General features: G+C 32.1%; 1 protein-coding gene across 1 annotated transcript in view; it reads left to right on the plus strand.

Annotated features, from left to right (window-relative positions):
• LOC106882437 (protein unc-80 homolog) overlaps positions 1–14,018 on the plus strand; it is a 281,073-nt gene that overhangs the window by 136,649 nt on the left and 130,406 nt on the right. The window contains exons 20-25 of the mRNA XM_089347637.1: positions 1,919–2,057; positions 4,271–4,379; positions 5,572–5,644; positions 6,637–6,771; positions 8,892–9,078; positions 11,914–11,937. Coding sequence (XP_089203763.1) covers positions 1,919–2,057; positions 4,271–4,379; positions 5,572–5,644; positions 6,637–6,771; positions 8,892–9,078; positions 11,914–11,937 — 667 coding nt within the window. The remainder of the gene's footprint in view (positions 1–1,918; positions 2,058–4,270; positions 4,380–5,571; positions 5,645–6,636; positions 6,772–8,891; positions 9,079–11,913; positions 11,938–14,018) is intronic.

Below are 14,018 nucleotides of genomic sequence, written 5' to 3' on the forward strand. Positions count from 1 at the left end.
CTTATTAACATACCATTCTTCAGAATAAAGGACATCATGAAATGTTTTGTGTGGAAATATACTGAGGGAAAACAAAAATGCAAAAACTGGAGACAGATTTTGGTGACAGAGTTTGGAGTATATTCAGATAATTCTAAAGATCAGAGATTATTATGTTAGTGATGAGATAACAGGAGAACACATTAGAATATGTATTGGTGGGTTATATACAGTGTGTGATTGGTAAATTGTCGCCATTTTATATTTTTTTATTTTGTGCATGTGCATTGTTTGTTTTTAATTTTGTCCATGACACAGTACACAAGGATCAGTTGGGCACCATCTGTGAGAAAAACAGCAACATGATGCATTTCACTCTGCCAGGTATTTGGAATTGACATGCTGTACTGCTTGGCATTTGTACCGGAAGCTCCAATACGAACATTTCAGAGTGTTAGGGTGTCAGTCTGAGGACATGTACTGAGAGTGATAAAAATCAAACTTCTAGTCAACATCATGGTGTTTGGAGTGATCACTAGTAATGGCGATGTTATGCCTCCATTCATCTTCCCACATGGCCTCAGACTCAACACAGAGGCCTACATCAAGTGCCTGGAGGAGATAGTGCTGCCCTGGGTCAAGAGGGTGGCCGCTGGAAGACCCTGTGTCTTGCAACAGGACTCTGCACCATACCACACAAGCAGGAGAACCCAGTCATGGCTGTCAGACAATTTCTGCGACCATATCACCCTTAACATCTAGCCACCTAACTCCCCAAACTGCAACCCCCTTGATTATTATGTGTAGGGCACAGTTGAGCGAGAGACCAACAAAACTCCTTGTAACAACAAAGATGACCTGAAGGCAAGGATTATGGCAGCATTCACCAACTTAAACAAGGAGACTGTTCAAAAGAATTGCAGGAGATTCCGAAGTCGTCTGGAGGCTATAATTGAAGCCAATGGCAATTTTATTGAATAAATTTACCCTTTAATATTTCAAGATATTTTTATGTAATTTTGGTAACTATATCTGTTAAAATGAGATGTCGGTGTTATTTTCATTTTTGCATAATTTTGATGACAGTTTATTCATTGCATCCTGTACATACACACATACATATGTAAAATAGATAGATAGATACACACATACATACATACATACATACATACATACATACATACATACATACGCTGAATTATTGAGAAATCTGCAGTTACTCTATCCAAATTACAAGTTCAGGTTTATACCAGTAATTATTGAGGCACTGAACATGTAGGACACTGTAAATACCAATCTTGAGAAATTAGGCTTCCCAAAACCAGAAAGGAGAAAGCTGATTCAAAGACTATAGATCCAATCCATCACTGGAACTGTAAAAATCTGTAAAACTTTCCAGAAGTTTATCATTCAAGTATATATGAGCATGTCTAGATATGCAACTATATGCATGAGAAGACATACATAAAACAAAGCATACAAATCAGCACATATACATACATACTAAAATACCCTGTTGTTGATGTTGAAATTCCAATGAAGGAGCCTTGGATCTAGGTTAGAAACCGGTTCTTTCTCTATTGGCAAGAAATCTCGAAATAAAACTGAATAAAGACATACATAAATACATACATACATACAGACAAACAGACAGACACAGTCACATACAGACATATTTATTTATTTATTTAGTGTATCCACTAAATACTACGGAAACTTTAGTTGAGAATGAGTTTTATGGATCTCCAAATTACATAAAAAGATTAACATTTTCCTAATTATTGTACAATATCTTCCACTAAATGTTATGATGACATATTGACTTAAAATTTTGATGTTTTAAAGAATAACAGACTTAGAGATGTATCATATAAAAAAAAAACATCAGCTTCAACATATTCTAATTCCCTATCTTTATGTATACTTTTATTTCCTTAAGGCACATAATCTTACCCAGTCCCCAATGGCAGTTGTGACTAAGGCAGCACCAATATTATCCGAAAATACTTTTGTTGATATGATGCCCGTAGCATGGGAACTCATTTTGGAAAGTGATCAGGAATTGGCTGCTTCTGCAGGTAAGACACACATATTTTCTTGTTAAGTCTGTATATGAAAAATGCCATCCTTGCTTTTTACAAGAAAAAAAAAAACAGACTGGCTTTTGTTGACATCATAGCACTTATCTTATATGTTACTCAAATTCAACTTGAAACTTATGTACCATATACACCTTAGACTTTAATGAAAACAGCAAAACATTAGTCTAAATAAATTGATCCAAAACATGCTTAAGTTAAAGCTGGTAACATTTAATATTCTGTGAGTTCATTCTATCCAGTCAGAAACGGTCTTTTACACACACACACACACACGCACATATACGCGCACGCTCGCATTTCATTTCATATTAGCATGGTTTAAATTAATATATGAGGGGCAGTCAAAAAGTACTTGATTTTATTTTTTTTCCCACCAAAACTAATATCACATGGGCAAAATCTTTTGTGGGAGGTGACTCCACCCTTCCTGTGCATGCTTGAAAATGTTCACACTGGTGGGCCATATCAGTTCTTAGCTATTATGCTGAGAGTACAGACACATAGTCTGCACTCATCGAATTTTTGTTTTCATGCAAGATGACTGAACACATTGAGCATAGATTCATGTCTCATCATCATTGATGATAGTTTTCATGATGTCTCGACCATGGTTTGTGCTGTCCACCATGTTCTGAGTGACTTCCATGCAGAGTTTCTTTTGCTGCTCTGCCAGCACCTTGGGGATGAATTTTGCCGACACCTTCTGAATGCACAAATCCTCTGTTAGAATGGAATATGTTGAGCCTGTGTTTATTCTCACTTCTTGAGCAATTTCCTGGATTGTTACACGATGGTCTTCCATGATATTTCCCTGAACCTTCTCAATCTGTTCCAGGATCAGTACATTCCATTTTGATTTCCACCTACCAAATCCTCTCACAAGACTTTGGTCAGCCTAGGTCTACAGTAGAAGACACTTTCCAAAGGAGCCACACATTGGGACTGAACCTGAGACCACATGGTTGGGAAGCAAGCTTCTTAACCACATAGCCATGTCTGCACCCGTCTACCATCTCTCCCTCTCTCCTTCTCTCTCTCTCTCTCTCTCTTTATATGTATATATAATAACAATTATATATATATACATTATATAATTAGATAAGGGAACAGGAAAAACCCTGCTCCAACATGTTGTAAGAATATGCCAAAAAACATTATAAACTACCTTTAGCTCCTGCAAAAATACGGGTTGTAGACAGGCAAATGAAAAATACAAAATAAAACTCCATGGTCAATTGAGTATTGATCCAATTTCAAGATTAAAGCAGTGAAATAGCTAATTTCTCATCCTCAGCACAATATTTATATATATATATATATATATATATATATATATATATATATATATATATATGTATATATGAATTAACAGAATGAGATAAAAATCCAAGGCTGTAAAGATTTCAGAACATTTATAAATAAAAGGTCTTACAGCTGTTTCCAGGATATTTTATATATCCCTTCATCAGAGACAGTGTGAGATGGTTAAGCAATAGTTATAAGATATGAAATAGAGAGTGAAGTGGAGGAATGAAAATGGACGTGAGATATGCAGGGATATTGTATCTTCAGTTCCATTATTTACAATATCCCTGCATATCTCATGTCTGTTTTCATTCCTCCACTTAATATCTTATCTAGAATATCTAGATATTTCATATCTTATCTAGAATAACTATTGCTTAACCATCTTCTCACACCATCTTTGATGAAGGGATATATAAAATACTCCGGAAACAGCTGTAAAACCTTTTATTTATAAATGTTCTGAAATCTTTACAGCCTTGCATTTTTATCTCATTCTGTTAATTTTTTTATATATACACATGCTGACATATGACCTACGTTGGACTCCTCGTTTGCATAATCACCAAACCTGGAGCTTAACTATAGTCTGTCCATAGCACTTACTCAGCATTACCTGATACCTTTGGGTCTTCTTGACACCATCACCTCTCATAACCTATATATATATATATATATATACATATATATGGAATATTGCATGTTTCCAATTGTAACTTATTTATTGCTCTATTCATATCCTTACATTTGTGTCATCATCAACTAATTTCCTTTTTCTAAAAAATACTGTAACTTTTAACACAACTCAGTATATGTCTTAATTATATAAATCATCATCATCATACAACAAACTAATCAACTAACATTTACTACTCCATTCTTAGCTACTGTGTTCCTGCTAACTTCTGTGAAGGCCCCAGATAAAGCACAAGCCATGCTTGTAAGAGAAATGCAGCATGAAGATGTTAACCATCGAATCAATTCCATTCTAAGGTTTGAAACTGATCTGTTTATTTGTTATTTATTTATTTAAGTCTGATACTTGTTCTGTTGTTCCTTTTTTTTTTTTGATGAACCTCTAAGTTATGTATCCTATTTGTATCCCATTGCAGTCAACTTTGCATCCTTATGGGATCAATATAATAAAATTCTGCTCAAATACTAAGGGTAAAAGGTAAAGACCCTCTTCAGTCATGAATGACCATGGGATTGTACCTAGAAAGTTACTCTCTGAAGCGCAAGCCTGGGCAAGGTTATGAAGGCTCATGGCTCAATGGTTAAAGTGTTGGGTTTGTGTGTTGTGTTCTTGAGCAAGACACTTTATTTCATGTTGTTCCAGTTTACTCAGCTGTAGAAATGAGATGCGACATCACTGGTGTCAAGCTGTATCCGCTTTTGCTTTCCCTTGGATAACATTGGTGGCATGGAGAGGGGAGACTGGTATGCATGGATGACCACTGGTCTTCCATAAACAATCTTGCCTGGACTTGTGCCTCAGAGGGTAACTTTCTAGGTGCAATCCCTTGGTCATTCATGACCGAAGGAGTGGGGAGTGTCTCTTCTTCTCCTTCTCTTCTCTTCTAAGTATTAAAGTCAATTTAATCATCTAGCCCTCTCCCTCAAATTTCGGACCTTCTGACTATAGTAGACACAATCATTATTATTATTATTATGGTTATGGTTATGATTATTAAGGTGGCAAGCTAGCAGAATAATTAGCATGCTGGGCAAGATGCTTGGCAGTATTCTGTCTGTCTTCGTGTTCTGAGTTCAAATTCTGCTGAGGTTGACTTTGCCTTTCATCCTTTCTGGGTCAATAAAATAAGTACCAACTGAGTACTGTGGTTGATGTGATCGACTTACCCCTCCCCCAAATTTCAGGCCTTGTTCCTATAGTAAAAAGAATCATTATTATTATTATCATTATTATTATTATTATTATTATTATTATTATCATCATGTAAATGCGTAGTGATATTTCTTCTTGCTCTATATGTTCTGAGCTCAAATCCTGTCAAAGTCAACTTTGCCTTTCCTCCTTACCGGATTGATAAAATAAAGTACAATTTAAATACTGGGGTTGTAATTGAATTACTTCTTTCCCTTTAAGATTGTTGGCTTTGTACCAAAATTAAAAAGAATTATTATCAATATTATTATTATTATTATTATTATCTTCTTTCAGATTTGGTACACTTTGGCAATTTCGCTACCAAGTATGGCCTCGCATGGAAGAAGGTGCAAACAATATCTTTAAGGTAAATTAATGAACCCATGTTGCACACAGCAGTTATTACTTTGAATTATGTTTGTCTTTTATGAAATGTAACTGGAAATGACTCAATAGAGAAAGTATTGGGCAACCAAGTCAAAAGTTCTGAGCTCTGATTCACTTTAAGTACATTATTATTATGTCTCTGCATACTCTATTTAATTCTGATTGTCAGGACAGCTGGGAAAGTTATCTTATCTACTTAGAGGTTTGTACCATCTTGCATTCTCAAAACTATGAAACTATGAAAACATTTTTATCATTAAGGGACTGGGTGGAGTCCTGTGATTATGAATTCAAATCTGAATACATATTGCATTGTGGCTTTAGACAAGGTATATTACTTAACTGTGTTCAATCTGTATATGTGCATATATATATATACACACACAATCATCATTTAACAACTATTTTCTATGTTGTCAAGGGTAGGATTGTTTGATAGGATCCAACAATCTGCAGGACAGCATTGAGCTTTGGCAGTAAGTGAAAAACAAGGGTGAAAGTGTGGTTGATGGTAATTATCAATAAAAAGTAGAAAGGTGAGAGAGAAAAAAAGTAGCTCAAGAAGGAGGTGATGACAAGTTGCAGCAAATTGCCTATCATCTCAATTCTTTGTCATCTCCTCCATGAGGCTCAACATTTTGAAATCAGCCTTCCCTACTTCATCCCATGGTTAATTATACATATTATACATTATATGATGTAATCTTACATTCTTATTAAGATTAAATTACATATATATGCACATACACATATCTATCTGTGTGGGTGAGTGTGTGAATGTATGTGCATGTATGTGTGTATTCTAATAAAATTGATTTATTTGTTGTATGCATAACGTATTTATATTTATCCATGCCAATTTGAAGAAACCGGTGTTAAAAATTCTGATTGTGTTGATGTATATACACACATACATATATTTACTTATGTGTTATATGTGTATATTTGTGTATATTTCTCCTTATTTGCTAGGTCCCTCCACCAAATATCGACTTTACATTGCCTTCACCAACAATTGGATTACCTAGTCAAACTGTTATAGATCCTCCATGGAAACCACTCTTTAAAGCAAAGATTGAGGAAGTTACTTTAAATCAAGAAGAAACAGTATGTATTATCATCTTTTTTGTCTGTTTTTTATGTTACTTATTTTTTTTTAATGTTGATAATCATTGTAAAAGGGTGAAATGTAGTGTTGGAGAGGCCTAAAGTTATGAGATCCTGTAGAAACTTTATCTAACAATTATTAACATAACTGTGTAACTGAATTGGAGAAAAATGCTACCAAATTGCTAAAGAAATGTATGCTCGGAGGATAGAAGGATTACTTCTTTAGAACTTAGAATATTTTTTTAATTATTGTTTTGAGATATTTGTCAATAGGAAAACAAAACTGGAAATTTATTTTCAATGATTAAATGCATTTAATTCTTAGGATTAAAATGTTCTTCATTCAAATGAATTTGACATTGAATATACAAATGAAAGTAGTTAGGCAGTTTCTAATCATTTATACAAGGTCTCTATGCAAAAAGAAACCAAATATTTGAAAAACAAATTTCTGGCTTGACTTACAATTTAATCAGAATTGTCCCCTTCAAAATAGCTCCTGCCACTCTTGCTACACTACTCCCAGAGCTTTTACCAGTTTTGGAATATGTCCTGAAATGCTTTTTCTCAAATAATGTGCAGATCTTATGGTGAATTTTCTTCAGTCCTTTTGTGTAAAAGTGGCAACCTTTCATAGGGAATTTGGAGACAAAAATAGTCATGGATAAGGAATAACATTTGAACAAATGCATTCCTATGATGAAATATCTAGATTTTCTTTGTCTAAGCCTCTTCTTTCATGCTGCCTCTCTCAAATACTTCAGGACATTCAAGTATATCTTTTTATTGATTGTCTGACCACATAGAGCTAATTTATGAGTTAATTTGCTCTGTCAATCAAAACAGAAAGTCGACATCACCTTGACATTTAAGAAACTGTGACATGTATTTTTACATTGCAGCAGCAATAATCTAACCTACAACAATGACTGCCTTTCTGTTTTGACATTGTAGTTGTACATCCATGTTTCATCACCTCTTACATTTTCAGAAATTTTCATCAGTAATTGAACAAACAAACAGACTCTGATCATGACTCAGTTCTCTTTTTGTTCACCTACAAGCAGATATGACAAATTTTGTGGTAACACAACACCTTTGCAATTTTTTTTTAAAGGTCGTGTGATACAAATTTTTACAGATGCTTACTTCTTCAGCAGCTTCATGGACAGGCAGTGATTTTCACTGATTACTGCATACACTTTTGAAATATGATTACTGTATGTTGTTAGACAAAAGATTCTCCATAGAGGTCTGTTGCCACATTAGAAAAGTCTCCATAAGACTTTTTTCCACTTTGAAACATGATTCATTGTTCCACTTGTAACAAATTGACAAGACTAAGCATAACTTCACTTTAGCATATGTAGATCAATGAAGGTGTGATAATAGCCATGTTGTAGCCATTATCCCACTGAAGGACAAGATTATCCTTACACAACACTGCCTTCATGAGCACACTGCATTGGCTGACTGGTTGGTGCACTAATTTTAACAGTCTGATTTCTTTCTGAACATATCTAATACATTAAAAAATTACTAGTTGTACATAAAGATTAATAAAATTAAAAGACCATTGCAGACATTATGAAAATACAATTATTATCATAGTTTAAAAAATACTCAGCTAAGTAACAAGTTTAGCTCACACCAAAATATAATTATTAACAAGGCTCTTACCAAAGCATAAAATCAAGTAAACAAGTTGAACTGGCTCCAGTAAAATAGTGGAAACAATAGCAACAACAAAAACAGAATCAAGAGTGTCTCTAGATGGTCACTCAGTTAACAAGAAATAGCAGCTAAATCTCACTCAAATATGAACCTCTCATAAGAGAAAAGACATATTGATTATTGTGATCCTTGTACACTGAGTGCCCCCAAAAGACAGAGCTGCTGAATCAAAAGTGATCTCAACTACAACCTTAGGAATATTTGAAATATGTAATGTGAAAGATTGGTATTTTAGTATTCATATATTTATATATATATATATATATATATATATATATATATATATATATATATATATAACATATTCCAGTGAATTATTTCCTTAGATTTCCTCCAATATCATTAACATAAATATCTGTTTCTTGTTAATCTGATATATTCAGAAAACTTTAGTAACTGCAACAACCACTCGTCGCAAACAACAGCAAGAAATGATTCTGCGTGCGCTGCGTGCTGAAGAAGAACGCAAGAGAATTGGCCGTGAAAATTTCCCACTGACCACTACTCCAGTATTGCAACTTGCCGCTTATGAACCTGCCCTTCATCATGTTAGTGAAGATCATGAAGAAGGTAACCACGAACCCCTTTACTTTGTATACTGTATACAAATATTTTTTCTTCATTTTTTTATGTATATATTTTCAACAGTAAATTTGAGAATTTAACCATACACAAAGATTGCTTTATTATTTCAGCCTTTTAGTTAAGTTGTATCAATATATTTCATTGATTTGGAAGCTGTTAATAAGGAAAATCAGGAGATGTTTAAAGAAGTTTTGAAAATTTTTGAAATGAATATTATTACTGTTTAACAGTTATTTTTCCATGCTGATGTTGGTTGGATGGTTTTCCTCTTCAACATCTCTCTATGCATTTCAAGCTTGTGCTATTTCATTTGTAAAGCTCAACATTCTGAGGTGTGACTTAACTGCTTCTTCATTTGTCTGACTTCATTTATCTACCATTGGATCTTTTTGATCTTTTACACCCTTTTTTTGTCCCCAATTTAAATTTCAGTCAAATTTCACTCAAAGTGCAACATAACACATCAAATTTGCAAAGAGCACATTGAATAATGTTGCCCAAACTTTTTCCTAAAATGATAGGGCAGTAATGGTAACAATATTTTTGCCTAATCAGGACTGACATGGGCTAAAGAGGATCATCATACCACCTTAATAATTCTCTCCTATAAACATAAGAAAATATATTTGTAGTTCACTTATTTAATAAAGTAATATTAGTTAACATAATGAAATACTACATATCATAAAAGTAAAATCATATACTTAGTGGACTCTCATCATCGAATCTCTATTCATTTGTTACATCTTCTCTGCAATTACTGCTCTTTTTCACTGACATGCAGTAACACACATTTTACACATCTCAGTTTTCAACCTTATAGTTTTCTTTTTCTCCTTTTGTAATTTTCAATTGTGAGCAATAGGCTATTTGACACTAGGCTTTCAAAATAGAAATGCAATGTACATATGGCAGTATGCTTAAACTGTGCAGAAGATGTATGTGCAAAGTACCAAAGAGGGTTGTAAAAGAATGTGCCCAGTTATGAAATACTTAGCTGAATAAGAGGTAATCTGTACAGATGAAAATATTTTTTAATCTACCGCCAACACTAATGATGTCGTGTAGGTAATAGAATTGTACTTCTTCCAGTAAGCCATCAAAGAACTTGTTGGTCTTCAGTTTGTAGATGCTCATTCCGATTTCTATGCATCTTGTTCATCTAAAATTCTGTTTGCTACTTAGCTTAACAAAAGTTCTACCGTTTCTTTGTGGAGGAGAGTCTCGTTACCCATGATATTGGACTCTTTCATTTGCTAATTACTTTATCTTCACCATGTTAGATCTCTAAACCTTCCAGTGTTTTGAATTTTATTGAATTTATTTTGAATAGATTCTACAAATCAAAACTATCATCAGCAAACATGAGTTTCAAAATAATGAAGTCTCAAACTTTATATGATGACCTTAGAACTTGAGATGAAGAGGAAAGAGTTTTTGTGGACAGTCATATGAGCACTAAATCTTTCTATGTTCACTATTGATTTTGAATTTACTTTCAACATTTTCATAGATGACTTGAGTGAAGGCTTGTGGTTCAGTGGTTAGAGTATTCAGCTTGCACACACACACACACACATATGTAGACACACACAAATGCATGATAATCACAAAGTCATAAAATATAGAAGAAATGTGGTAACTGTATATTAACTGACCCTGGATCTCCTAGCAAATGGCTAGCACTCTCCACTAATTGGCCCCTATTGGTGATCAATGGCAGATAATGCAGAAGTAGATAATTAAATTGGCAGAATCAAGTAAATAGAGCTGATACATCAGTGTTGATAGAAAAAAACTTGGAGGTTGTTGGCTGAAGAAGCTCATCTCACATCTCAAACGCCAGTATGGAAAATAAAGTATCAAATACGATGATAATGATCAAAATAATTATTTAAGCTGCTTGGATCAGATTTTGTTTTATGCTTTGATAATTGAGAAATTTGTGGTAAGTTTTAGTATTTTGTTTTTAATGTATGTTTTCAATAATAATTTGAATGCTATGTTTCTCAAGAACTTTTTTTATTGTTTGTTTCAAAATAACATTTATCTAACCATGTTGTTGTAAATGCTTATATTGTTTGTTGCCTTGTTTGATGCATCTTAATGTGATATATGCATTATATTGTGGGATTACTAAAAACAGTGCATTCATATTAGTTCTGTGTATATATATATATATATATATATAATTTGTTTGAATAATTGATAACTTGTATGACATTTCATTTTTTTATGTTTTTCTTTCTGCTTTTCATTACTAAATATTCTTGGAATAGTTATTAATTAATACAATACAATTTATTAATATTTATTACAATATATAAATAACATATATAAAAAAATGGTGATTTCTTGCACAAATAGAAGACCAGAGTAATTAAGAAATTTTGATATAACTTGATTTTATATTTGTTGCTAAACTGATGAAATAACTTTTCAGTTAATTTTGATTTTTGATTGAAAAATAAAATTATAAATTTTTGTTTAAACTATTGAATCTTCAACTCCAAAATTTTTATGTTGACAGATTTTTACACAAACACTGAAAGGGGATAAAAATGTACAAAAAAAAATAATGGTCTCAGTGTTTTATTGTATAGAGTATTGCTTGCAAATTTTATAAAAACAATTCTCTACCTTCAAATTAATACTGAGCAATTACGTTTGATATTAATTCATTTATTTCTTTTATCGACTCTCCATATAACTGAATATGTTTATATATCCACCAACTGAAGAATGTCAACAGGATTGTAAATATTCTGATTCTTTTATCTTTGTTTGTTGGGTGGTACAATGTTTTTATTCCTCTTTCAGTCATATCTTTGACTTCAGCTCTCGGTGAGTAAGCTCATAGCTTTTAAATATTGTCCCTAATGCATATGTCTAGTAAGAAAATAGGGGCTAAACTTTTCTTTAATATCACACAGACACTCAGTACATGACTCACATTTAGAAAATTTGATGAATTCACATTATTGTATGTATTATACACCTAACAGCCACATACAGTAATATATTGATGATGATGAAAATAATGAATGTAGATTATAGACAGTATAATTTGAAGATAATTGTATACATTGAAAATATACAAGTATTTGTTTGGTTATGCAAAGAAAACACTCAGTAATAATAACAATATTTGACATAATAATAACATCATTAACATTAATATCAACACTAATAATAATTGTAACAATGATGAAAATAATAGAATTAATAGCAATAATAATAATTCTATTGTTTCAATTAGGAACACTACATTAGATTTGCTGTAAAAGTGAAATGCAAAGTTTCCCAAAAACTTATCAAAAAATATCACTCCCAAAATTCAAAATAAATCAGAGAATAAAAATTAATTTATAGTCTTAGTTTACACTAATTCAAATTATATATTGTGTATGACTGGTATGCAAAAAATATGATACATTGCAGACCTATCCAACCTATGCTATCATACAAAATCATTATCATTATTTCATCAAATTTATAATTTTGCTGAAACATGCAATTCATATATAAAAATAAAATAGCAAAATTTTAAGCAAAATAATTTTAAAATTGGTTATAGAATGTAAAGAATATAGTTGTATAATTGTAATACCCTGGTATTACAAAATAATTTTAATACAACATCACATCTATGTTTTAATGACTACACTTTACTCTACCAAGGTGCAACTGTTTTAGTCCTAACATAAAATCTTTGATCAAAATCACTTGGTTGTTCAATTGATAGAGTTTCATGTTTTCTTGGGAGTGATAGCTACCAAATTGTTTTAAAACTAAGTTCAAAATATTCTTTTTTTAATCTATATGCATTTAAACAGTAGTACTAAACTATCATGGTGTGTCACACTCCAGAAACTTCATTCTAAAGAAGAAACTTTTTACTTACAATTAAGTGCTAGTCAAGAAAGTATATTTTTAGTTTCCATTGTGTTCTCTTTTTTAAAAAAATCATTAAAATCATTGAAATTAAGAACAGAATTTCTTCTTATGTTCTGAAATCTTATAAATAATATTAGGTATATTCTGTTACTAGTTGTCACATTTTATTCATTTTTATTTGAATATTTTTTAAGTTGAAATGTTATATCCATGTAACTCAAAACAGTTGTAAAGAACACATGTGTACAATTGCACTATTTCTTTCATTGTTTTCAAAACATATCAAGAAGATAAAATCTTTATGAGATTGACATTGTAATTAACTAAATATATTCATAAATTTACAACAGGTTACAAAAAAAAAAAAAATGGCAGAACATTAAGCTTTGAAATACATTCAATAAAAATTCAGGTAAATGAAATTTGACTTATTGTTAAAAGGGTCAATTCACAGATATTAATAGTAGTTAAGATATACGTTTTTTTAAAGTGATAACTGCTTCATCTTTGATCAGTGGTTCTTAACTGAAAGTGGTCTGTTTTGATGTTCTAGCATTTTTAAACCAGACTGTGTAGAGCATATCTACCGCTGTTGCACTGCACAAGTTCGCTTTGTTTGACATAACCCTAACCCAAGATGCATACCTTTAACAATATGTGTTACAAGGGAACCATGCATTCATTGCACTATTGTCATAGCCTCCAACCTTTTTTTGCACAGTCTGGTTTCATGCAAGACAATTTTTCCAGACTGGGGCATCATATGCAGAACAAACCATAAAAAAGTGCACAATATACAATTTAATTATTACATATATAATACATATATAATGTAAAAGCACCCTGCATACTATAATATTCAATAAAACAGAAATAACATTTTAAAATTTTATTCTTTCTATGTAGCACAGTGGTTGAAGACCTCTGTGTTATTAGAATTTGTTAACTGAGCCAAGTATCTGATGAACTCATTACTCAAAACTGCATTTAAAATATGAAGGAAATCTTAAATTGAAATATTAGACTGC

Source organism: Octopus bimaculoides, chromosome 2 (assembly GCF_046866305.1).
Source record: "Octopus bimaculoides isolate indiv1 chromosome 2, ASM4686630v1, whole genome shotgun sequence".
In the NCBI taxonomy this organism is placed as follows: Eukaryota; Metazoa; Mollusca; class Cephalopoda; order Octopoda; family Octopodidae; genus Octopus; species Octopus bimaculoides.